Source organism: Phaethon aethereus (genome assembly GCF_964289735.1).
Source record: "Phaethon aethereus genome assembly, chromosome: 2".
NCBI lineage: Eukaryota > Metazoa > Chordata > Aves > Phaethontiformes > Phaethontidae > Phaethon > Phaethon aethereus.
In genome coordinates this window covers 156,705,963-156,727,691 of record NC_138582.1, presented here as the reverse complement: position 1 = coordinate 156,727,691, position 21,729 = coordinate 156,705,963, and the positions used below count along the sequence as shown (strand labels likewise).

General features: G+C 38.4%; 1 protein-coding gene across 4 annotated transcripts in view; it reads right to left on the bottom strand.

The window, feature by feature from the left end:
• Positions 1 to 10,419: 10,419 nt before the first annotated feature.
• Positions 10,420 to 21,729, bottom strand: part of CREM (cAMP responsive element modulator) — a gene marked incomplete at both ends in the record, with an annotated part of 31,752 nt that continues 20,442 nt past the window's right edge. The window contains 3 exons of one of the 4 annotated variants that reach the window (XM_082015342.1): positions 10,420 to 10,564; positions 12,682 to 12,838; positions 20,790 to 20,978. In XM_082015342.1, coding sequence (XP_081871468.1) covers positions 10,420 to 10,564; positions 12,682 to 12,838; positions 20,790 to 20,978 — 491 coding nt within the window. Of the gene's footprint in view, positions 10,565 to 10,799; positions 10,962 to 12,681; positions 12,839 to 16,761; positions 17,121 to 20,789; positions 20,979 to 21,729 lie in introns of those variants that run through there. The other 3 variants (XM_082015343.1, XM_082015341.1, XM_082015344.1) reach the window with 3 other exon arrangements.

Below are 21,729 nucleotides of genomic sequence, written 5' to 3'. Positions count from 1 at the left end.
GAGTTAATTTTCTTCAGAGAAGCTAGTATGGGGCTGTGTTTTGCATTTCTGCTGAAAACAGTGCTGATAACACAGGGATGTTTTCGTTACAGCTGAGCAGTGCTTACACCGGGTCAAGGCTGTTTCTGCTTCTCACCCCACCCCACCAGCGAGTGGGCTGGGGGTGCACAAGAAGCTGGGAGGGGACTCAGCTTTCTGCTACAATTATGGACTGACATGAGCAAACAAACCCTGCTGCCTGGGGCTAAATGTCGCATACCAAGTATCACCTGGTCACCTATCGGCTACGTTCCTTGTGTTTTTGAGTACATTTTACCTTGCATTATATTGCTGAAGATTCAAAGCAGATAAATTCATCAGGAAGATAATCTTTAATCACATTTAAAATTTATTTAGTCATTGTGCTTATGAAGAGATTTTATTCAATAGGTTTATTTCCCTATCAAGTATGTATTTTAAAACTGAGTTGCTGTTTTTACACTACTTCTCTATACTACTGCAAAGCTAATGCTTTATTTTAATAGGATTATTTTTATATCAGCAATTCCACTAAGTGTGTTTCACTTCACTGGGCATCTGTCCAAGATCCCAGAAAACTAATCTCTAAAAAGTGACCTACATACTTAACCATTGTGCCTGTTCATAAGGGACACTAATTGACTCATATTTTCTGTTTCATCTATACACAATTTCTCTTGTGCAATTGCATAAATCGTTATACATTAGTCAATTTTTTCTGTATATGAAGATTTTTCCAGGAGTAATTCAGACAGATAAAATCGCACCACGTCCTAGCCAAAAATTAAGTTTATGTTGACACTGTTAATCATGTTTTCCTCTGTCCTAAATATGGTCTTTATGCAGTGCATAATAAAGCCATGTAAGCAGTAGGTTTATTTGCTTATTATTTCGGCAGAGGTAGCATCGCAATCCGATTTTTTGCATGATCTGCTGTAAACTGATTCTTTCAGACTCCTCAGACTGGCTCTACAGCTGAAATTCCACCTTTTCGAAACCTTCGCAGGGGGCAGAGGGGTGGGCGAGGAAGTGGTTCGGCCAGATTTAAGCTTTAGCTTTAGGGCACAGCTTTGATACTTTTGTTATCGGGGCACCCTTCTTGCTGGGAAGAAGCTTTTCCTACCTTTGAATTTGAGCATATGCATTTATCTTACCTTCGTACACTTGAAAAAGCTCTTTGGCACCGCTGTAGCCATTCCCTTAGTGCAGAGCGTGTATGAAAAAGCGCAGCAAGTCCCACTGCCGAAGGTGGAAGCCAACAGCCTTGCTAGAGAAAAAGTCCAGCTTGAGCATCGTTGCCCGGAGGCAGCTAGGCAAGAGCCATCACTCCGAGAGAAGACTTTGAAAAACCAAACTGAAAGGAGCCACCAAAGTGATACTTGCAGAAAGGAGAATAACTTGTGCAAGTTCCCTTATACCTGGTTTTGGGCAAGCGTCCAGTAGCGAGCAGAGGTTGTTAGTCACTCGCTAGGGAGATCTGGTGCAAGTGGGCCACCAGTGGCCCGAGGCCTGCGGATACCGCCGCGCGTCTTTGCGCAACTTGCTTCTCCCCTCCCCGCGTAAGTTTTCAGGTCGGAGGACGAGGCTCCGCTGCCCGCAGAAGGCAAATGCTCAGCTGCGCTAGGAGGGAAAATCCATTTCTGATCCCCAGGGCGCTAATGGCAGATGCGGGAGGCCCCGGAGAAGCCGTAAGAGTTTCCAGGGCTAAAATACTGGCTAAAGAAATGTAGCGTTTCTTTCTTTCACTCGAGAAAGGGGAGCGGGGGGCACACTGGAAGCAGAAGGGCTTTGTCTATGAAACCAACGGAACTACTCAAACCGCAAGGGCTCACGTGAGGCGTTGTTTGAGCGTATCGCTTCGAACCTTGGGAACACGCCGATCTCGGGCAGAGATACGCAACCAGACCTAGCGCTGGCCAGCCCAGCTACGCGGAGAGCAGCCGGGACAGCGAATCCACTCTGTAGGCGTTGCAGTCATACACCCCAGCCAAAGCGGACGCTGACCCTCTTCAGGCTGTCTCAGCTGCAACACAGACTTTAAGAACAGCTCTAAACTGTGACCAAGCTAACATTACATTTATGACTGGAAATTGCATGGGATCAGTAACGGATTTAACAATTAAATTGTATAGATATTCAAATTAATCTCTTAATAACAACAACTCTGAAACCATGTATCTTCATTTTTCACATAACAGCCCCATTAACTTACCATATGGAAATTCATTTGTTGTTCTAGATCTTGAGATTATATCTCATGTATTTGGCTAATTCTCTTGAATGAGGAAAAAAAAAAAAATCATTTAGGATGTCAGCCGAGGCTTCAGCGGCATTATGGAAAAACACTACACAGTCCTGTATAATCTATCATGCAGACAGCCCCTTGCAGATATGACTATGGGATGGAATACTCTATATTCGTGGTTGTAATGCTGAAGCGAGTAATTTATTAGAAAAGTGAAATCCATCTAGCCTGAAGAATGGATTTTCTTCATCACTGTGCCTTTATCTTTTCCTGTTTTCTGTATTCCCACTTTTTATTCCCCCCACTTTCTATTTCCAAAATGATCTTTCCATGTGCCTGCATTAAAATTGCATTATTTCCTTTTCCCTTCACACTATTATGTTTCAAAAGATACCTACTTTTTTTTTTATTATCTTCATTTTTGTGACCTAGAACTAGTAACACTGTGCTTCAATAGCAGGATTTGTAATATCATTTTTTGAGTATTCTATGATTATTAGACTTTATATAAATCAAGATTACCTAATTCTCATTTTGGCTTTCATTAAATGGGACTATCAGTCAGGAAGACTCTATAAATTGAAAATTTGTCAGTATTTTTTTTTTCCTATTAGCAAGCTATCAAATTATAGATTAATTATAGACCACTTTTTACTAACTACGTATTAGTACAGGAACAGCAGGAAAAATGAGTTTGTGTTCTCAGTCACCACAGAACACCCCACCTCCCATTTCCCCCCCACCCCAGGGATACAAGAAATCCTCTACTTCTGCAACACCCTTTGGCTGCTTAATCAGTTTGGAAATAAAATGTGGACATTTATACTCCACAAGATGTCACTCTAAAACAGCTGGAAAAAATCACGTCTTTTTGTTTCGAACTTAACCCAAAAGGTCAGAAATGACTGGCATTTCAGCTGCAACAGAGTGAACTACCAGACTCTCTACTCAAAGCTACCACAATGTAACAGTAAAGGGGTATTTTTTTCTTGTAAATAGTGTATTTCAAAACCAGTCTATTTTTAACTTATTTGCCTAGCTGAAGTCTGCAAAATTGTCGGTAACTGTTTAAATCTGGGACAGCATCCGGCAAGTGTTTTATCAGGGTACATTCCACTGCCCTTCAGTCAACTACTGTTGGCTTAGTGAACGGGCAGAGAACAACTTCAGACTCAACAGCTTAGGTCTGCGAGGCATTTAAGCTTTTTGATAAAATATACTTTGTCTATAAACATATTTTCCTTTTAAATAAGTGTGGTGTATTCCATAGAAATTTGAACACACACACACACCCCCCCCCAAATACAAATAGTTGTCAACAATAAAACTAATGAAACCTCATTTGCTATGGTTCACCTCCAATCAGTGAATTAATCCTCTGGATTCTAACAGAATTCCAAGGACATTTTCTTATATGTAACAAAAGCTTCCATTGTAGCTTTTCCTTTAGTAAGTTCACACCTTCTTATGGTAACCACCTGTTTTCATGACCTTTTGAGATCTTTGACATATCTATGAACTTCAACTGAAATTAACCATCAGGCTTAAAACACACTAGAAGAGACCAGACACAGGCACGAGTGCCTCACCGTCCTTTCGCAGGAAACAAGATAAATATTTCAAGAAAATGAAAATCATCTATGAGAAAGGACACAATGTATGGAACAGATGTGTTAGCATAAGGGAGATAGCTATAGGTGACAATTTACACAAGATACAACAGTAGAAGCTGGAAGCAATTTTGAAGCGTTAGTGCTTTTCACCCTGTGCTCAATACAGCAGAGCTCGGATCCCTGCATAGACCAACAGGAGTCTTACACAAAAAATACAGAAGAAAAAAAAAAATAGTAGTCCAACCTGCAAATGGACAATACCTGCCTGCTGGTGTTACTCTAGCACTACAGCTTTCAGACACTTTGTTTGCTCTATCCTGACTTTTTTCCTGTTTCTCTCTGGCCATATTTCACGTTAGGCCCATTTCTAGTAGACATGCTTCGGAAAAGCTGATTAGGTCAGGCCTCAAATGAGAGAAACAGAAGAGTGTCTGCTTTAAAGGTCTCAACGGATTCTGGTTGCTCACTTGTGTCAGGAAAGCTGCAGTTCCAGGCCCATGTCTGGATTTTTTGAAGTAACCGACAACTTCACTGGTAAAGAGGCAGGTATGTAAGGATTTAAGCATGTTCTTGTTTGCATGGCAGCTGACAAAGTTTTGAAAGCTTTTAGTTCATACAGCCAGGATCTTTGAGAATCTAGTTTTTCGAAACCGATTTTATCAAGCAGAACACCTCAATATGCATTAAACCTAAAAATGTGTTTGCAGTACTCTCACTTCTGTAAGAATTAAGGACAGCTAGAAATGTGATAAATACCCTGATGAAATTTAAAAATAAATAAAAATTTAAGAAGCAGACCCTATGGTTCAGACTGGTCTTGTTAAACAACTCTGCTGCAGCTCTTACCTGGTATGAGCACAAGCACATTTGGTGGAAAAAAAAAAAAATCATGAAAATGAGACCATTAAAAGCCTCATTCAAGGCCATTTGGAAACTATATTTTTGAAACCACAAAACAGAAACAATGACTTGGCTAGGTAACCAGTTGAATTGTGACATTTTTATAGTTAGAATTCCATTCACAAGATGTATTAATCACACCCAATTCCACTGATATGGCTATTAAAGGAGAGGAAAAACCTCAGCAGTTACCATAACAAAGACACTTCCTTCACTGTTTTTTCCATTCAAGTCATACATAAGACAATGAAGGTTTATTTTTCCTTAGTCTACACACAGCATTCAACTCTCACATTACCCTCTTTCTCTGTGAGACTTTGTGCATATACACAGCTTCTGCTTCATAACCATGTCTAAGCAGCAAGTGGCAAGAAGGAAGCTCTATCTCAGAAGTAGGAAAAAACAGAAACCTGAGCAAATGGACTAGGAAAGAGTCATTAGCTACAGAAGAAGAAAAAATTGGTTTCTGCTACCTGCCATTGCCAGTCTCGTGAGGTCCTATCAAATTGCCCTAAAAATTAACGAACTCATTTTCTTCATTTTTTAAATTAAGCAAATACTAGAACTAACACAACTTTTGCTGGAACAATGAAATCATTGTTATTCCTCATCCAGAAGAACCTCATAGTGCCCTAAAAAACCAAAATCCCCAGCCAAATTAAACCCATCCCCATAGACAGTATTTTATACAGGAATGCTGTCAATCAAAATGCAGCTACTCCTATCAGCTGCTTAACAGCTCGGCGTTCAATACATTCTTGTCATGCGCAGACTCCTTTGGTGTTTTGAAGTGATACTTCATTCAGAAAACGATCACACTGGGTTTAGCTGACACTGATGGCTGCAGGATAACTGTACAGATCAGCAATTATGTTTGATAAGAATGGAAGGAAAACCCCGGAAAACCAAGTGGGAGACAACAGAGCCCACGCTCCTTAGGGCTAGATTTTTCTGCCTGCACCGATACAATTATTCTTGCAAACAGAAAAATCCATGGGAACTAACCCCCCTCCCCAGCCCCGCAAAGAAATCAAACCCCCACCTACTCACACAATATACTTATTTTAATCCCTTTTTTCCCAGGTCACAACAGCTGAGGCTGTTTTAGACAGTCAAGAGACAGCTCTGCCCAGATAGCCTAGAGATTTCTCTTTCTAGCTCTGCTCCCCACTCCATTTAGATGGGAAAGAAAACAGCTATGACTCAAAGCTGTACCTTAAGAGGAAGCTGACTACTACATTCCTTATCGCCCACAACTCTAGGAGGTTGAAGACATTTTTCAAGAGACCATTTCCCCTGAGCAACGTGAAGTTCTATTTGGAAAACAAACAAACATCCATGCAGCCTTGTGTACACCTTCCTGTAAAGTAAAGGCAGATCCTTTAGCTATGTGTCTCAAATAAATTTGCAAACAGTTGCATGGTTTCAGCAAGGGAGAAGAGTCGCATACCATAGGGATGTGGTTTTCTCACAGAAAGAAAATCACAATTGTTTCAGCCTTTTGTTCTGGTACTGAAAAACCAAAATACCTGGCTCTGATACATCAAAGCTTGGGCAGTGCTCAAATTCTCTTCCAATAAACAATCTGAGTCATTTAATGTTTCTGTACTAAGAATAATACTGAGTTCAAAAGGCCTTTCTCCCCTGCCACACCAAGCACTCCGTTTCACAAATTTGAACTGGAGTCAGATTCCTGGGGAAATTATATTGGTATCCAAAGCTCAGAGCTATGTTTTTATTAGAGAAGTAGGTGCTTCCCAGCCTTGTCAAACAAGACGGTGGAACAGCCATCAAATAAGATAATTAAGACTGAACACCTCTTCAGTTGCTATTTGTACATTCTTAGCAACCTCTTTTTGCTGTGAGTAGAAACAGCATCAAATTGTGGGAAAAGGCATTAAAACCAACAGTACACACATCCTAGAAGACAGAAAGTAGTTTCGAGAGTGGTCGAGAAGTTCTTCAGAGAGCACTACCCAAAGCCTGGTTCAACTGAGAATTGAAGTAGTAAAATGGGGACAGAGGGCAAGTCCTAGTACTCACATGAGCCACAACAGCCTCTGATACTGTTTCCTTGGGTATGCGATTGACAGCCACATCACAGACCTTTGACAAAAATTAAAAGTTAGGTTGCATGCTTGCACTGTATAATTTTAGATGATAATAATTTCAGGAAAAGGGATAGATCTATCATCTACACAAAGAATGAGGTGTGAAGAAACTCAAAGGGACAGCTTTTCCATCCATTGTCACTGAAGGAAATACCTGGAGCTCAGGGTCTGATCCACTTGGTAATTCTCTGCAAACAGACTGGCCTTTGGATGAACCAAAAGTGGTGACAAAGTGAAGAGACAGACAAAATGCAGAAAGCAGTTTCCTCTGGAAAAAGATCAGTAACTGATTTCCATAAAACCCCTAAGATTTATGTTAAGAGTTCAACACAACCGTTATAAACTGACCTTTGCTCAGCCTGGTATCCAGAATGTGGCTGCCATTAAACACACATAGGCGGTTTCGCCTGGACTGTTAGACAGCACAGCTCCTAAAATGTGTTAATGTCACCTCCCAAGAACTTTGGCAGTTACGAATTCAGACCCCAGCCAAATTTCAGTTCTCTTCCATAAAGAGTAAGGAGTAACGGTGAATAGTTCCAGCCATTTTTACTTTTTCTGCCCTTGCAGAGGAGCACTAGCAAGCACAGGACTTACCAGCACAAATGCAAGCTTGATGGACAAGCAAGTCAAAAAACACATTCTCTTCTCATTCGTAGCACATGTGCATCTACTCTGCATTCCAGTGCTAACATACATTCAGAAACATGTTGCTGACATAGACTGAGTCCTGCAACTGATCTAAGACTTGAGAGGGCTATATTGACACTTTACAGAGAAAAAATAAACTGAAGGAAGACTTAATACGATTTGTTTTCCTTTATAATCTAAACTAATTTGTATATCCCAGCATATATCCTATCTATCACTTTAATCCTCTGATATACTGTTTGAACAGATACCCAGGCTCCAGCAGTCCCATCTCATGTAAATATTTTGGTAGCCTTCTCATGTAAGTATTTTGGTATTATTTCTCTGACAAACCCCTGTGGTACACTCTTCCTTCAAATCTTCATTTAATCTCAGGGTAGTCTCTCACAAAGTTTTCAACGTACATCTATCACACCAGTTCAGAACTGGATTTATTGTTTTAAGTAGTAATATTTGCCATAGCAATTTGACAACAAATTCCTGGCATTTGTACCGACTGTACCTCTTAAATGTTCTTGTTCACCAACAAACTCACTCATTCTCACTTTCAAATACAGAAATGTGTGTTGCTAATTCTGTCAAAATTAGTGCTATACCAAACTGAATTACTGAGAATGAAAGAATAATACATCATAAACTTTTCTGTTTTCCTAGTCTTAGTCTAAATGAGCCAGGTTTTATGCAGTTGGCTTTTCTGAAGCAGGATACTTTTCCCTGGTGCAGATAAACAGATCAAATGAAGTCTTCCAGAATGACCAAACACATGCCAAGAGCATTTGGGTTTAGCTCCCATTATTAACAAAGCATCCCCCCCCCCACAAGTGATTATTTAAATAAAAAAGTAAACATTTGATTAATGTTTTAAAAGTATCAGCAAAGAAATGACTGTAGACTACATAGATGTAGAACAGACAATGACTCCTCCTATCAAATGTCTAATTACAGTTAGTATCAAATAGTACTGGCAAGATAAAGCTAAGAGAAGATTTTACTAGAGAGACATCCACCACGCACACAAGTGCCTTTCCACTTAGGTTTCCAAATCCCTTGAGAGTCAGGAGCAATGCCTACCTGTAACAGAAAACAGATTCTAGTGATAGAGCCCCAACAAACAATTTGCTGGACACTTTTGTTGCACTCTAGAGGCTGCAACACGGACCTTCTGCTGACCTTAGCACTTAAGATGTATTTTCGCAGTGAAACTGATGTTTCAAAGTTTACTTTACTTTTGTTCCAGATCTGAAGCAGAGCCTGTGACCCCAAAAGGCAGCCCATTTCCTTTTTACATCAACCGATATGTCTGTGGAAAGTGAGAGATAATAAATCTTCTTACAAATGGTCTCACTTAGATACCTTGTGGGATTTTCAAAAGATTCGAGAAAGTTATCCTGTGAATTTCAAAGTAATTTGGGAAAGCTAAAAGAAAACCAGATTAAAAAAAAAAAAAAAAAAAGAGATATATCCCACCCCACCGCGCCCACCCCAACAGCATCACAGAGTGAAGATTGGGTTAAATGTGAATTCAGTTTAAATTAACTGAAGAAGTCTCAGTGACTTTAGTAAAGGAAGGATTCCATCTCTTCCCCCCTCCACACACACACACTCCCCCCAGTAAACCCAATTAAGTAGGAACTAAGCCTTCCTTCCCACATCAGTAAGGCAATGGTGCTGCTAGTTCCAGCAAAGCTCCCACATACTTGGCTCACAGACTGTACTGGCCAACAGTCAATCAGATCATCCCTGAATTCAAGAAATACCCAGAAGCAATTTTGCATAAGCACTATTGTCTTTCAAAGCACAATGGAAAGTTGGCACGTACTGCATTTACCAGAATGGTATACTGGATTAAGCAAGGGTTTATTTTGTAAAGTCTTCAGCTCTCACCTTTAGGCTATTCTGGAACCCTGTGAATCAGCAGATAGTTACTGTTTATTGGAAAGCTTCCTCTTTGAGTCACCTTTACTCCCCCTCAGTACTTTGCAGAAAGAGTGAAAAGAACTACACCATCAGCCTTCGCTATAGGCAACTGTCTACAACTGTCCAGAAGCTACAACATGAAGCATTCAGGATGCAAAACTGAATTTTGATATATATACCTCTAATAAATCAAGTATTCTACAGACTACATAAAATCTAACTAAATAGCAGCCATGTAACAGACAGTTTCTTTCAGGTATTTACAATATACTTTGCATCACGTCACAAGTTTAGGTATGCTTTTTTCCTTTGTCCTCTTCCAGATACTCATGGATTTTAAAGCATGTCAAATAAGCAGATGTTTAAAGGAAATCAGACACTACACAGGTTAAACAACATGTTTCTATTAAAAACTATCTTTAACCATGGCACTCAGTGACAGCAATACAATACTTTTTTCCACAAAGCAACTAATATAAAAATATGCCATAAAATCATCTGTAGACTACTATGCTAGTACATACATGTAATCATAACATTCTTTTATAAACTCTTTCCTGAGATACCTTGGGTTGTTTGATTTTCTTGTATTACTGGATGCATTATCTTTATGATTCGGCTAAAACAATTGTAAAATATGTGGTATGTGCAGGACACTCAGTAACATGTAAAAAGTAATATGTAAATATATGGCAAAAAAACAGCTCTTAGAAATTATGCGCTTTTTTACTTTGTTACATTTTTTTAACATTTGGCTCCTTGGGAGATGGAAAGGAGGAGCATGAAAAAACCTGAAATTAGAGCTATGAATTGACAAAAAGCAGGAAAGCATTTCAGGAATGTTAGAAGTTGGAATATAATATAAATGACACAAAGAGAAAGCCATAATTCATGTTGGCTATGTATTGCCTTATAAAGAAACTGGACATATTTTAGTCAGTTCACAGTATAATAAATATTTTTACTAATCGGTTTTGGAAGAGCAAATGTCTTTTAGGGTTTCAAGCTCCTCTATAAGTTTCTTGTTCTGAACTTCTAGCACTGCAACACGACTCTCCAGACATTTTATGTATTCTTTCTTCCGACGTCGACATTCTTTAGCAGCTTCCCTGCAAAAAGCAGAAGTAAAAAGTGCAAACAAAAAAGCAATTTGCATGCCATTAGAAAGCTCAGCAGAGTATGGAGACTATGACAGAATTCCAAATTTTGGAATCCCAAATCAGTCTGAAAACACTAAGCAAAACTGGGTTCCACAAGGGCCTCAAGTGTCTCTTTCTCAAGTTCATATGGCAATCTGTAGAATTGCTTCCTCTCATGCCTTGATTAAAGTTCATAATAAACAAGGTCCAAATGAAAGACAGTTATTCTGCTTTATGACAGTAAAGATCTTTGAGGGCCTTGAGTTCCTCAATGAGAGTCTTGTTTTGGTTTTCAAGCACAGCCACACGATTTTCAAGACATTTGACATATTCTTTCTTCTTTCTGCGACATTCTCTGGCAGCTTCCCTGGAACCAATACAAGGCAAATGACTACAGGAACAGCCACAATATGGCAAAGACTGGATAAATGAAATTACCTGCAAACCCTGCAGTTCCACAATAACAACAACCACCACCACCACTAACTGTTGGATTGCACAAACAGAACAGCAGGTAACAGCCATAAGCAATAGCGTGGTTAAAATACAATTCAAAACAACTAGAACTTGAAACAAATTCAGCATCAACAAACAGAAAGATGGAATCAATACACAGAGGAACCAAGAAAAACAGTGAGTAAATGATAACGTATTGACTTCAGCTGTACTAAACATTAAGACTGAAAGCAGCATTTCTTCTTCCAGTCACATTCCATTTTGTGTGTTTATCAGGAGTATTATCTTCTGCAATCAAGATCTTAAAACCAAACCCAAAGAATTTACTTTCAGAAAATACAAGCATAACACTACTCTCTTCAGATAAAAAGCTAGATGCCAAGCTTACAACCTGCTGTAATTTTTTTACCTTAATGTAACAATCTACAGTAAAATTAAGTCCAAACAAACACAATTTATTAGCATTTCAGAACTGTTCACCTGGGCACATTTCAGCCACATGCATCTGAGGGGTTTTTTGTTGCTGGCAAATAGCCACCTGGAGCCATTCTCACAGCTCTGCTCAGAATTCTGTTATATTTAACCTAAACATTTTATGCAGTATTTTCAGAAGCATGTGACTGAGAAAGCATTCAATGCTAGAAGAAATTTTAGAAGTACTGGGAGTCCACTCCTTTAGCATCTTGGAACATGATAAATTGTCAAATTGTGAGAGTGCAACTTTCCAGCAAGTTCTATGAGAGATAACATAGATGCTAGTTTTGAAACTGAAGAGAGGAGAAACAAAAGGAGGCACAACAATGCAGCGATGCTCGTGAGTAATTTAAAATAAAGGACAGGCATGAGAGCAAAGCAATATCATTAATTCAATCATGAGGCAAGTAGCTATTCAATGTATTAGAGATCTGCATAACAGTCCATTTCTTCCATTAATCTAACTGCCATTGATAGCAGTGGCTACACATTTTAAAAAAAAAGTGTCCCCTAAGCATAGCAAGAAGAATGCACAGAGAAAAACTGGCATTCACAGCATACAGTTAAGTCCATGCCAAATAATTAAAAAAATATACAGCCACCTCACACAATATGCCTCACAAAATGACAGGGGCACTGCGCAATAACTTATCCCAGTAGCCAAGTATTTAGGAAAGTCTATAATTATCATTCCATCCTAGAGTAAGTCCTCTTCACAGCACCATTAATGGACAGCTGCTAATGAGATCCTCAGATATTTTCCTAATCAGTTCTTTGCTGGGATGTTTCAAGATGAACAAACCCATACTGGTCATTTTACTGGCAGTAGGGGGGAAAGAAAAAAATAATAAATTTCAACAGTAAGTATACCTCCAGATCATCACAAGAATTCTCACAAAGGAACAACACTAAAACTGATTTCTGAACTACCATAATATTTTAGAACGAAAAATCCACAGTGGTAAGATCAACACTAACTTTGCAGAGTTAACGGCCAATACTCAATGCTATAAAGGATGTGGGATGGCTGACAAAGAATTTCTTGCCTTCCCTTTGTCAATCACAGGTAGTGCTCATGACCTTAAGAAGAAAAATTCATTAGAATGTTTTGGTTTTTTTCTTTGCAACACTGACTATTAACTGTTATATAGTCTTACCTATTTTTCATAAGTCTCAGCTCTCTCTTGCGTGTTGCCTCTTCTGCCAGTTGCTGAGGGCTATGCAGAGTCCCTGGTGAGGCTGCCATTACCACTCCCTGAGGTAAGGTAGTAGCGGGAGTTCGAATCTGGTAAGCTGGCATGTCTCCAGTGGCAGCTGTATAAAAGAATAACAATTTAAACTTTAGTCAGAAAAGAACTATGCAGAAGTCTCTCTGGACATAACAGATTTCTGTTGATGAGTTGTATTTGTTATCTTACCAGCATTTATTTTCACATTGTACAATAAGTTACCTAAATTGCTCTAGCATTGTGACCCCACTAGCCAGCGAGACTGAAGTCTGTGAAAGCTTCCACATGGCTCTTTTCAGACAACATAGGGAAAGCTGTTTGAGAAACGCTGTCAGAGCATCCACACTTATTTCCTGTTTGCACAATCCCATGAGAAGACGGTCCTGCTGTTGCAGCCACTGAGGTTTATGCTATCCGTCTCCTCTAACAGAGGCTTCAAAAGTCAACTTTCTCCTCCTTCCCTGTGACAGCAACAGTACCAGCCTTACTGCCTCTCCTCCCTTTACAGCAGCAGTCTGGCAACCCTTGGAAAACAAGTGAGAGATGCTGTTGCCAAAATTAAAAGGAACAGATAAATGCTCATGGTGAGCACGAGTATGTTCCTTGAGTTAGAGGATCACAAATAGGATGCTGCAGCATTAGCAGGCAAGAGGAGGTAGTGGCAGTTGCACAGGAAGGGGTGTAGCTGCACAGTAAATCAGAGTGCAAAAGTTCAGATTCAGTTCCCGAGCCTACCAATTCTGAGTTCTCCCCAAGCTAAATACAGATCTGACATCTGACATGTTATTTGGAACCAAAACCTTTCTGATAGTCTCACCTCGTATCTATATTTCTGAAGTACTTTGTTCCTACATGATGTACCCCAACTTTAAAACACTGTGAAAGTACGTGTGTCTTGTCTGACATGGAGAGAGGGGGAAAAAAAAACCCACAACAAAATTATCCCTCTTCAAGTTATTAGCAAGTATTTACCTATTCCTTTCCATATTTTATATTCTTGCAGAACAAAACTTCAATTCTTGTCATTAAAGCAACTGTATATAAAAGATCAAATTTCAGGGGTTGTTATGTTTTACTTAATTTATACTTTAATTCTTTAAAGCAATATTCAAATAATGGTTAAATTTAACTTGGAAAAATAAAATGTAGGCAAAAACACTTTGGGAAGGCTGACTGGTAGAGCAGTAGAGACCTCAGTCAACTACAGGGGGAAAACCCCAAACCAAAACCTAAACTTAATAAAAATTTTATTATTATTCCTATTAAGTTCAGGCAGGTGCTTCACTAATGAAATACAAAAAAATAAGATCAAGCTGTGTTTAGACTACAATATCCTGAAATCATTATCAGCTTAAACACGGTGCACCTCCCTCCTCTCTCAGTCCTGTGGGTAGAAGTCTTTTGGAATTACAAGATGAACTGGACTTGTGAACTGACCTGGGTTACAGATAATGCCCTAGGGATGAGGGAGGGAGAGAGAAATCAGCCCAGGACAGCCCTGCGAGCACTAACAGGCAGCCCCACGAACACAGGGCTTGGTCTTCTTCCTTCCTTTCTTCTCCTCTACAAGAGAATTACTTAACCCTTTAATTCTTTAAATTCTCCACATCTGGTAGCAGTCCCAGTTATGTCAATGGGACGATATTTCAGCTTACTATTTATAAAAATGGAGTTCTAGAAACTTCAGGCTCACCTGTATGTATGCTGGCCACATTACATACATGTTATTGACTCTATCATAAGAGCTACCTTTTTCTATCTCTCATCACTAGGTAAAAAAGAGATGTTATCTTAGTTTACATTAGCTACAATGAATTAGAAATCCAAGTGAATCATCTTGCAGATCAAGTCATGGGGAAAGACCCATAACCGAGGTCACTTCAGCCTGGCAAGACCAACTACTTTGTTGTCTGTGATTTACACTCAGATGTTAGCTAACAGGACTGACTGCTGCTCTTAAGAGGACTCAGTGTGATAATGCACCTGCAACATGGCTTAACAAAAGTGAGTCCCTATCTCAGCTGCGATCACCAAACACCATTGTAAGTAACAGCATGTTGCATGAATAGTTTGACCAGGTTCCAGTAGTGTCTGTCACTGCCTAACAGTTGGCTTACTTGTAAACCTACCAGCATGGTAACAGAGATAAATAACCATTTTGGTGGTACAGACCTTGTAAACACAGACACTGCAGTTAAAAAAAAAAAAAACCACAACAACAAAAAAAACATAGCATTGACAAAATATCTTCTAGTTCTGCGGTAGTGTGTGCTTTACAATACAATATTGTAAATCAATTATTTCAAAGTCTGCAAAATTTTTTTATAGTATCTCAAAAAGCTACAATAAAATACTTTTTCCCCTGAATAAGACATCGGGAAAGATGAAACCAGCTTTAAGCAGAGACGGATAAACTATGAATTATTTCAAGGGTATTTTAAGTCTAGTAGTGTATCCACATATTACAGAGAAGGGTCCCTTCCATTTCAGCATCTGAGACAAAAATCCTACACACCTTGATCCAGCCTAACAAACCTCTGTGGCCATTTCTAATTAAGCTCCATGGAGGTTTAAAGCCATTCCTAACATATCAGGCATAGGATCGAGACTGTTAACAAAGCAACAAACCTGGAGATGGTGTATTTCCCTAACGCATGGACCCATATCACCTTTTTTTTTTTCCTCCTTAAAATTGTAAGGGACTAAAAAGTCACTGAAAACCTGAAGCTTGAGTTAAGACTTACAAAAAGGAAATTATTAACAGGAAGCCAAACAAACAACTAAAAAACCAACGAAAAACCAAACCAAATTCAGAAGAGTACAACTAGCCTTGTAAATTAAGCTCTGAGGAATTTAAAAAAAACCAAAATCCCCACAAAAGAACGCCAAACAAAACCCCAAAGAATCAACCACCTTGTATCAGCAGGTTCTTGGAAAAAGTAACTTGCTGAGCACTAGAGAGCAGCCCTGCACTTCAGTTCTTTCAGTGACTATCCAGGAGAAAAAAAAGCCTGATGCATGCATGCTATGTATTAGCACGTCTGTTCTCCCCTTCTGAGTCATAAAGATGGGCCTAGATTATCAAAGGATTTTTAACTTCACCACTAAACTGGCTAAACAAGGCATTAATCATTACTCCTTTGAGCATAAAAAAAAATAAACCATGGACTTGGAGAAGATACTTATCTTTGGATTAACGAAACAGTATGTACTGCAATGAGCAGCAGCACGTAGGTACCGGCTGTGAACTGGTTAACATTACAGATCTGCCGGAGGCAACTGACAGAGCAGAAAGGAACTGACTAAATCGCAGCATGACTTGGAGCTGACGTCAATGTGTATCTTGTTTGGAGTTTAACTTTTCCAGTTCCCTACTGCAACACGATTCCAGGAAATCTAATGACGTCAGCCTTTTGAACTCAATTAGCTGAGGAACAGACCATTTTAACAGTGGAGGAGAAAACAAGCAGGCGTTACAATACTTAAAATTATTTCTCTCTCAAATCTGTTTGTGTTCAGTATTTTCTTTAATAACGAAAGCATAGCGTTTATTTACACTACTGAAACAATGCACACCTTTCTCATGCTTAAACCTATTTTAGCTATCAAATCTGAAATGTTTATTGCTAAACAAAAAAGCAGTGTCATTTTTACAATAGAAAACAATTATAAACATAGTAACATACATGACTACCTCCACAATAAAGAAGAATTTAAAAGAAGAGTGGTGGATTTTTCAGCAAAATCCTGCATCAAATAGTGAAGATTAATTATCTGAATCAATCTGTGTAAGAACTCATGCACTAACAGTGACTTTTTCTACCCCTAAATGAAACTTAAAATTGCCCTGAAATCCTACACTGACTAGACGTAACCACAAGCTATTTGTAGCAGTTTTGAACGATGAAAGAGTTACAGCAACAGGTTCAAAAGAAAATGTCACAAATACCAACTAAGCACTGCTTAGACACCCAAAAATATAATGTAAAAGAATAACAAAATTTTTACCTGTTTCATCTCCTGTTACAGCCATGATCAGCTTCTGCACACACGATTCTCCTGTTCCTCTACCAGAGCTCAGCATGAACTGTTCCAAACTAGCAAGCATGTGCAGGATTACAAGCAAGAGCACTGACATCACAGTGACCTCACTTGCTTACCACTGTCATTAATATGCTCTGTCACTGGAACAGCTCACTGAAACTGCAGCCCAGAGAACTTCTTTTCCAGTAAACCTTTTTTTTTTTTTTTCCCCTTCCTCTTCCATATTTCTACAAGCCTAGCTTTGTTCTTTTGCGCTGAATTATTCATAAAGCTACAGAAAGCATTTACCACAAAGCTGGCTGTGAAGCAAGACCCAAAAATTCACAGCACCAACTGACAGAAGTTAAAATGTGGCTCTAGAATTCATGAATGAACCAGGATGATAAAGTCATGATTGGGTAGAAAATAGAGAAATTTTAAAAAGACATGCAATTGTTTTGATTGGAGCAATTCCACTAAAAGGCAGAGAACTTTTCTGGACAGACGCACAAGACAGGAAAGGTTAATATGCTATAACAAATAGGTAAATGAATGGCTAAAGCTCCTTGCAGTGGGGAGGAACCCACAACCCACTCATTTAATTTCAGTTAAAAGTTTCAGAAATTGTTGAAAAAAGCTGCAACAAAGTCAGTCAACCCAAAGCTAGTGATTTCAGATGCTATAAAAGGCACAACAGTAACTCTGGACAAGGGCTACCTCTCCCCCATTCCCTCCTTTTTCGAATTAAGTCCAAGAGACCTGGTTGACTTAAAGAATAAAAAAGTCTCAGATCTAACAGAACTACTCCATATTTACATCAATTTAAATGAAGTTAATTTCAGACCAGTCCAGGCACTAGTCTGTATGTAGAGCATAGCAACCTTGTAAGGCCTTTGTCTGTAATAAAAGAAATTCAGACTGGTAATTCGTTAAGTGTGAAACTACGCCAAGGACAGCAATAATGGAAGCATCAATGCAAAAAAGGCACACCCTGTGATTACAGGACCACTTCAGGATCAGATGAACAGAAGATCAGAACTGAAGCACACATGAAATTCAAGCCACAGATCTCAAATATCACTAATCATATCACTGACCATATTATGAAAACACACATAGATCACAACAGAATGATTTTTGATAGAACTCTTGTATACTCATTTTCACTAGTAATTAAACACTTTCTTTTGTTTCAGCTAGCAAAAAAACTCTTAACCTGTATTGGGAAACTGTCAGGACATGAGAACTGCCTCTTATTTTGCCTATGAGTGTAAACTTGCAACAAATGAAATACCACTCAACTGGATCAACACCTTTGATGCTTTAATACTAATCCTTTTTCCCCATTGCACGTTATCAGAAAATATCAAGCACATGGTTTATGTGATGCCATCCATTATTACATGTGATTCATCAATAAATACTTTAGAAAAAAATATAAATACATACACTATCTAAAAGATTCTGAAACAGATTTTTTCTGCTCTGACTGATACTTGGTTTTTTGGTTTGTTTTTGGTTTTGTTTTTTTTTTCTTTTACTTCTATGATTATTACTAATAAAATTTATATGCTGTCTACCCAAAACCACTATAAAAGTATAATTACTAAGCAGAATGTTGCTTTCCTATTATAAACTATGCTATCACGATATTAAGTAAACAGTCAACTACCAAGTGTACGTAAATGTAAAAAAATATGACAAATGTTCATAAACTATATTTCTACAGACTTTCTAACCCAAGCAACTTGGCCTCTAGTAAGGACATGTTAAAGATTTGTATACTCAACTCATCTCATTGTCTCACTCCATCCTGAATAACTCAGGTTTTTTAACAATATGCAATTATTACCATAAAGAAATCTGTATTACTGTAAACATCCTCAGGTGCTTTCATACTATTTTTATGTAGTCTTTTTTTCATTAAAGATTTTTTTAAAAGATTTTCCAGTATCAAAAGTATGTACAATAAGTTGAAACCTTTTATCTCATCATCTCTGAGTTTCATGCTCACTTACTACTCCCTTTGTATTTTTCCCTGTAAATATTATGTAGCATTTTTCTTTCGTATCAATCACTATGAGCATCACTAAAGCACTAGACTTGGTTTGGGCCAAAGGAACAGAGAATTCCAGGGAGTCAACTTCTCTGATCATGGACGGAGAACAAATCAATTTACTGAAAAGTGTCTAGAAGTTTCCAGAAACAGGATATAGCAGGTATTCAGTAACTGCCTCTGAATCCATTTTGAAAGTGTTCATCACAGGCAAGACACTTAATGGGCTCTACCATCAAGTAGTCGAGCATATCACTGAGACTGAATAGGGAGGTTAGAGGACAGCCCCGTAATGAAGAGTCTGTAAAGGAAGATCAGTCAAATTAAATTCCCAAGGACTGAAATGCTGCCAGATACAATCCCTAAGTTCATTGCTTCTTCACAGACTAGGGAGGTTTTAGGAAACAACTGAGGAGCACTCTCTGCACTCCTGCCGCCCCTGACGCTCAGAAGAATCACAGCAAAACATACAAAATACTACAGTCAACCTGGAGAGACAGAGAAGTCCTCTAATTTAAGGGATATGTATGCACATGTATACAGAACATATTGGACTCATACTCAGAAAACATGCACTACCAGAGTGGGAAATTTGTTTGGGGGACAGCCAAATTTTGGTCTTAAGACCTTGCTAAGAATGTATTCATAATATTGTTTAGGGAAGTTACACTAGTACTCTCTGCATGAGGAAAACTAACATTTTAGTTTAGGGTTTTTCATATTATAGCCTTAGAGCTTCCTTGAAATGCTTCTTAACAGTCTTGGAAAGACAATGTGTTTCAGCAAAAAATTAACCAGAGGCAATGGAAGAATTCAAATTTGGTATCATTATTTAGCATTGCCTCAACAAGTTCAGATATGTGCAAGCTATTAGCTTTATTTACATCCTGGGCTTCCTTTACAGCAAAGGGAGAGAAACACCCACTTAAAGGCAAAACTTATTTCAAACACTCACATTAGGGCCAAAAAAAAGCACCTCAACCTGGACTTCACCAACTATCTCAGATATCTGTGTCTACATTTAGTTGATAACCCTCGTCCACTCCATGAATACATAGTTAGTCTACCTAGCTCTTCTCATGGTTTATTTCAGATAGCTGTTTTGGCTTAAAAAAAACATTCATACAGCCTTCCCTTCCTTACTTCTCTGTACAGATTAAAAAAAAAAAAGTGAAAAGGGAAAATAAATTCCCTACAAACTCCATGGCAGTCATTAATTTAGAACCTCCATACAGAAATCTCTTCCCCATTTTCAAAGGTTTTCCTCAGCATTACCCAAATCCCAACCCTACTTTCCCTGGTACTGATAAGAACCCAAGACTGAGATTTGGTTCTTGGTTCTCAATCTCCCTCAGTACTTCCAAAAGGCTGAGAACAGTGGAAGGGAAAAAATCCCGCATAAATTACAGTTAAGGTTCAAGAATTCACTATTCACAGTTTAATTAACATGCGTGCATTTTATAGGACCTACGAAGCGTTCTGTAAGAAAATCAGCTTGAGTAAAGGATCTCCTTTCTAATAACTACAGGAATCATAAGTTGCAAGGAATTTTGCCCTAAACATATCCAAAGAACTTCAGAACTTGTGTGTTATTAAGACTGATTAACTGCTGAAAAACACCCAAATTAGTTTCATATATTAAATAAGATACAGCCTCTACATCTCATTTCAATCTGTACAGTACTTTTACTGCAATTAAACATATCTCTTAAAGTCTAGACAAGAGAACTCAAAGCAGAAAGTGATTTTATACTGTTATTTCCTCCTCGTAACTTTTTTAATCAAAAGAAGTAGCTGCTTTACTGAGCAGAGAAACTGCTCCTAAGGCTGTCTTTCATCTTGCTATGCATAAATATTTTATTTAATAGTGCAGTAACGTCAATGCAAAATAAAGGGCCTTTTAAGCAAACTAGGTTTATATGAAAAAACTAAAATGGAGTAGACTAATAAAATATACCTTGAACAACAACTTGGCTTCCAGGAACAAAAAACTGTTGTGTGCCATCAGGTGATTGTCCTGCATATTGCACAATGGTGGCACCTGGCTGAGGAGCTCCTGAATTTGTCATTGTTAATGCCTGTAGTCCATGGACACCATCAGAGGCTGGATTAGAAATCTGGATTGCACCACCTTGAGTTATAGTAACTAAACATAAAAAGAAAAAGAAAAGTTAGGCAATAGAAAGAGATATAACACGTTAAAAAGCACACCTCCCTTTTTAAAATAAACATTGTCCAACAGGACTTCTGGTCCTCTCCTTGCCTAAATATCAATTGTTGTGCAGTACATGCCATGTATGTAATAGATAAAAAGCAGTGTTCCACACATTTTATCTTTATGCTTCCAGAAATACTAACTCTCCTAAAATAGTTTTAATACAAGAAAAAAAAGAAAAAATAGCAGCTCCTAGCCATATAGAATCATCGTTTTAAACACTAATGTAAAAAATCTAGTTCTTAAAAAAGAAAAAAGAAAAAGCCATGTTTATCAACTCACACAAAACAAAACCCAAGACATCTAGACAAAGGAAGAACAAGTCTTCTTACACTCACAATCCCTCCCTTAGTGTGAGAGAATGCCTAGCCCAACAACGTTTTTCCAAGTTGTAGAAAGCTGTAGAAACAGAACAAAGGTTTCCCCCCCGCCATGTAATCAGCAATATGAAAAATACAAATATACTTTCCTCATTAAAAAAATCCATATTGTGTTGCTCACCATAATTAAATATTTAGACAAAGATCAAATTCCCTACAGAAGTTATTAATTGTACATTCCTTTTGAAGTTAACAGTGTCTTTGTTAGGAGCAGAAATATCACAGAACGGTTTGGGTTGGAAGGGACCTTAAAGATAATCTAGTTTCAACCCCCACTCCCATTGGCAGTGACACCTGCCACT